The 5,678-nt window shown below is 36.2% G+C and overlaps 1 protein-coding gene across 1 annotated transcript in view; it reads right to left on the bottom strand.

Moving 5' to 3' along the window:
- Positions 1-764: 764 nt before the first annotated feature.
- LOC113941058 (KH homology domain-containing protein 4-like) overlaps positions 765-5,678 on the bottom strand; it is a 6,145-nt gene continuing 1,231 nt past the window's right edge. Inside the window, exons 4-6 of the mRNA XM_027632224.1 lie at positions 4,741-4,853; positions 2,925-3,010; positions 765-1,095 (exon numbers count right to left, since the gene is read on the bottom strand). Coding sequence (XP_027488025.1) covers positions 896-1,095; positions 2,925-3,010; positions 4,741-4,853 — 399 coding nt within the window. The 3' untranslated portion in view covers positions 765-895. The remainder of the gene's footprint in view (positions 1,096-2,924; positions 3,011-4,740; positions 4,854-5,678) is intronic.

Below are 5,678 nucleotides of genomic sequence, written 5' to 3'. Positions count from 1 at the left end.
GGGGCAGTTTGTGTCCGTGCACAATCCAACAGCTCATTCCCAGCTCCCAGGAGCTGCTGGACCCAAGTGCTGCCCCCCCTGCCTTTGGGAAACCCCTCGTTGGAACCTTCTGGAATTCTGCTGGAATTGTGTCCAGCTGCTGGCTGGGGGGAGTTGCAGGGTGACTGCAGGAGATTCAGTCCCAGAGCTGCAGTGCCAGGTCCAGCTGGGGCAACGTGAACCCATCCAAAAACCTGAGCATTCCAAAGAGTGAGAGCTGTGGGGTCAGGAAAACCACTTTTCCAAGAAAAAAACCAGCAGTGCCGAGTTATGGGAGACGCCTGAAGTAAAAATCAAAGAGTTTTCAGTTTTTCCACAACTCCTGGATGTTCCTTCCCTCTGGTGAAAAGTCCAAAGTTGCAGCTGGGGCAGCAGGAGTAAAATGCCAACACCAGGTGTGGAGTGAAGGCAGTGGCTTCACCGACTCTTCCCTTTGAGTTCTCTTGGAAAAATCCTGGAAAAACTGGGACACGTTGGCCCAACAGGCTTCCCTGGCTCCTCTTTGCTTCTCCCTCGTGTAAATAAGGGAGGGCACTACTCCAAATCTTCTCTTTTTAAATCGACAAAGGCGCTGCCAAAACAAGGATTTTTTTTAAAATCCTTCCGAGGTGGGAGGGGAAGAAGAAGAAAATTGGCTTCTCCAGGGAGGGGAAGAAGAAAATTGGCTTCTCCAGGGAAGGGGAAGAAGAAAATTGGCTTCTGCAAACGTAAAAACGAGGTGTCCTTTGTTTTTTTTTTTGCCCAGTTCGTTCTGGGATATCCATGCAATTATTGCTAGGAGAGGAAAAAACCCAGATGGATGCCAAAAAAAAAAAACCAAAAAAAACCAAACCAAACCAAAATTCCTGTGCGGGTTTTAGGGAGCCATCCAGAAGGGCATCTGTTGTTTGGCTCTCTGTTGGGAGGAGGGGTACTGGTACCCCAGACTCCAGCCCTGTGAAAAGGTACTTGCGTTTTTGTGGGCGCCGTGTTCCTCCTCCTCGTCCGACGAGTCCCCGGCGTAGGCCACCAGCCCAAAGCCCTTCTCGCCAGCCTTCAGCTTCTTGGCTTGAGGATCTAAAAAGGAGGGGGGAAAAAACCAAAAAACCAAAAAAAAACCCAACCCCCAACCCCCCCGAGCCCACCGAGGAAAATAAAATAAAAAAAAAAAATAAAATAATAACGACAAAGAGATAAAACGCCCCGAAACGAGTTATTAACGATGATAACGGTGATTAAAAAATAATCAAAAAAAGATGTTAATTGTCAATTGTTAGTTGGACACCGGGTGGAGGTCGGGAGGCCGACGGTGATCCAAGGGAGGCCACGGGAGCGGGACGGGCGTGGATCCGTCAGAACCATGGAAGAGAAGAGAGAAACGAGAAAGAAACACACAAAAAAGGCAAAGTTAGCAAAGGGGGCACCCGGAAAAGGGCAATTCCTAAGGAAAAGTGGGAATCGGGATGGAAGGGAGGAGGCAGAGCTGGGTGGGCACCCACACAGCTGAGCGGGGCTGGGAGAAAAGGCAGAAAATCACCTTAAAAGGGTAAAAACGTCATGGGAAAATACAAAAAAATCAGCTTAAAAAATACAAAAAAGTCACGTAAAAATCACCTTAAAAATCCCAAAAAGTTATGTAACAATAGAAAAAAATCCCGCTTAAAAAAAGGCAAAAAATCAGCTTAAAAAATACAAAAAATCACGTAAAGATACAAAAAAATTCCGTTTAAATAAAGACAAAAAGTCAGCTGAAAAAAAAATAAGAAATTGCATAAATACAAAAAAGCGCATTAAAAATACAAAAAACCACATAAAAAAATCGCATAAAAATAGAAAAAAATCACATTAAAAAAGACAAAAAATCGCGCTAAAAAAGAACAAAAAACAGCTTAAAAAAAGACAAAAAAATCGCATAAAAATACAAAAAATCCCATTCAAAAAAGACAAAAAATCCCATAAAAATACAAAAAAAATCCCAAAATCAACAAAAAAAAACCCATAAAAAAGACATAAAAGTCCCATTTCAAAAAGGTTGGATGGGGGGAGACGAAAAAATCCCATTTAAAAATACAAAAAATCACATTAAAATACAAAATAACCCCATTTAAAATACAAAAAATCCCATTAAAATACAAAAAATCATCTTAAAAAAATACAAAAAAATCATCTTAAAAATACAATAAAATCATCTTAAAAATACAAAAAACCCCCACATAAAAATACAAAAAAATTGCATTAAAAAGACATAAAAATCAGCTTAAAAAAGACAAAAATATCACCTTAAAAAAATACAAAAAAAGCCACATTAACAATACAAAAATCACATTAAAAAAGACAAAAAAAGGACAAAAAGCTTAAAAAAAGGACAAAAAAACAGCTAAAAAATAAAAAAAATCACCTAAAAATATTAAAAAATCACATAAAAATACAAAAAAATCACATAAAATACAAAAAATTGCATTAAAAAACCACCAAAAAAATCACACAAAAATACAAAAAAATCCCATTAAAAACATGAAAAAAATCACATAAAAATACAAGAAGTCGCATTACTAAAAATCACATTAAAAAAAGATAAAAAATCAGCTAAAAAATAGAAAAAAATTGCAATAAAAATACCAAAAAAATTGCATTAAAAATACAAAAAAATTGCATTAAAAATACAAAAAAATCACATTAAAAATACAAAAAAAATTGAATTAAAAATACAAAAAAATTGCATTAAAATACAAAAAAATTGCATTAAAATACAAAAAAATTGCATTAAAATACAAAAAAACTGCATTAAAAATACCCAAAAAAAGACATTAAAAAAAGAAGCCAAATGCAGAAAGCCCCCTCCAAGGCAAGCAGCAGGTTTGTCCCGAGGGGCTGTGACTCCCAGGGCTGTGACACCCAACACTCACCGTGGCTGCCGGGCACAGCCCCCGCACCTTTCCTGTCCTCAGGCTCCGATTTCACTCCGGGAAACGCCGGCGGAGGCATCAACTGCCTGTGGGAGCAGGGAAAACCTTGGAATTCCTGGCTTTTACAAGGAAAAACCTCAATATTCCTGGCTTCTACAAGGAAAAACCTCAATATTCCTGGCTTCTACAAGGAAAAACCTCAGAATTCCTGGCTTTTACAAGGAAAAACCTCAATATTCCAGGCTTTTACAAGGAAAAACCTCCATATTCCTGGGTTTTACAAGGAAAAACCTCCATATTCCTGGGAAAAACCTCAATATTTCTGGGTTTTACAAGGAAAAACCTCAATATTCCTGGGAAAAACCTCCATATTCCTGGGTTTTACAAGGAAAAACCTCAATATTCCTGGGAAAAACCTCGGCATTCCTGGGTTTTACAAGGAATAACCTCCATATTCCTGGGTTTTACAAGGAAAAACCTCAGTATTCCTGGTTTTACAAGGAAAAACCTCAATATTCCTGGGTTTTACAGCAGAACAGGAGTCAAAGGCCATGAATCCCAAATTCCTGACTCGCAGTTGGAATGGGAACAGGGGCTGTGCTGGGAGCAGAACTAATGAAAGCTGATTAAAAGTAATTAAACCCCCCAAAAATGCAAAAAACTTGCCTCGAAAAATATAAAAAATAGCATTAAAAAAATATACCAAGAATCGTGTTAAAAATACAAAAAATTACCTTAAAAAACATAAAAAATTCCATTAAAAATATACTGAAAATCACGTTAAAAATATAAAAAATTACCAAAATATACCAAAAATCGCGTTAAAATACAAAAAGTTCCATTTAAATAATATACAAAAAATCGTGTTAAAAATACAAAAAATTACCTTAAAAAATATGCAAACAATTCCATTAAAAAAAAATACTGAAAATCGTGTTAAAAATACAAAAAATTCCATTAAAAAATATACCAAAAATCACGTTAAATTAAAAATTTTAAAAATCACATTAAAAATATAAAACCCACATTAAAATACAAAAAACCCACATTAAAATACAAAAAACCACATTAAAAATATGAAAAATCACATTAAAAGAATACCAAAAAATCACATTAAAAATAAAAAAAAAATTAAAAATACGAAAAGTCACATTAAAAATATAAAAAAAAATCACATTAAAAATATGAAATATCACATTAAAAATTACAAAAATATCACATTAAAAATATACAAAAATCACATTAAAAATACGAAAAGTCACATTAAAAATATACAAAAAAATCACTTTAAAAATAAGAAATATCACATTAAAAATATATTAAAAAAATCACATTAAAAATATTTTAAAAATCACATTAAAAATATACAAAAAACCTCAAAAAAATACAAAAAAATCACATTAAAAATATATAAAAAATCACATTAAAATATACCAAAAAATCACCAAAAAAAATTAAAAATCACCAAAAAATCACATTAAAAATATACAAAAAATCACATTAAAAATATAAAAATCACATTAAAAATATACAAAAAAATCACATTAAAAATATACAAAAAACCACATAAAATACAAAAAATTCACATTAAAATATTAAAAAAATCATATTAAAAATATTTAAAAAATCACATTAAAAATATACCAAAAAATCACATTAAAAATTAAAAAAAATCACAAAAAAATACAGAAAAATCACATTAAAAAATACAAAAAAACCCCCCACAACAAAACAAACCCTGAGTCACACGAAGCAGCCCTGAAATAAGTTTCCCAGGAGAAGCAGAAGCCCTGGGCCCCTTTCTGCCCCCACTCACCTGTCCCTCTCTCTCTCCTTTCCTGAGGAACTTGCTGCCTTGGCCCCGGCTCCCTCGAGTTCGCTCGCACTGGAGAAGCCTGTACCTAAATTAGTCATATGAATGGGTCCATGCTATGAGCAGAAAAACACACGGCATTAGCACATCTACCTCTACAACACGAGCTCCAGCTCCTCACTGATCCTGTCAGGAAAAACCCAACTCCAACAGCACTTGGCCAACTGGGAGGAACCACTAAAATCACCACAAAAACCTTTTCTGCCTAAAAAAGGCCGAGGGTGGGAAACACCTCAGCACCTGCTGCAGCTTCCCAGCAGTGCAGGATGACAAAGCTCAGAGTTTCCCTGCATGGATTTCCCTCCTCAGGCAGCTGACCCTGAGCTGCACAGGCCACAGGGATCTGCCTGTTTGCTCTAAATTCCTTATTGCCTCCAGGCAAAGACTTTATTATTAGGGGTTCTGCCTGAGGCAGGGGCTGTATTGTCAGGGAAAAACACTCCCTTTCCTCCCATCAAAAGTCTGAAGAACTCAAAGTTAGTTTTCTTAAAGTCAATCTAACATTTGCTAGCTAAAAAAAAAAGTAAACGAATCTTTAAAACTAGGTTCCTTGAAATCCTCTCAAGTGCAACCTGCAAGAAAGGGAAGTGGGAAAATCTGGGAGTTATTGCCACAATTCCCCTCCCACTCCTTGAAATGCCCACAAAAAAAAATCCACTAAGCCCCCAAATAATCTGGTTTTACATTAAAACAAGTCCCACAGTGTTGTGATCTCTGAGCTGAACAGGCTGCTCCAGTTTGGAAAGCAGCTGGGATGAATTCAGGCCCAGCTTAAAGAGCAGTGAATCCACTCAGAGGCCCCAAAAGCGTGGCCTGTTCCCTGTTCTGGGATGACTGTTCTGGGATGATTGTTCTGGTCCCCCCTGTTCTGGGATGACTGT

This window comes from Corapipo altera, unplaced genomic scaffold (assembly GCF_003945725.1).
Source record: "Corapipo altera isolate COAL_440 unplaced genomic scaffold, ASM394572v1 60173, whole genome shotgun sequence".
Lineage (NCBI taxonomy): Eukaryota > Metazoa > Chordata > Aves > Passeriformes > Pipridae > Corapipo > Corapipo altera.
This window is presented reverse-complemented; position numbering and strand designations above follow the sequence as displayed.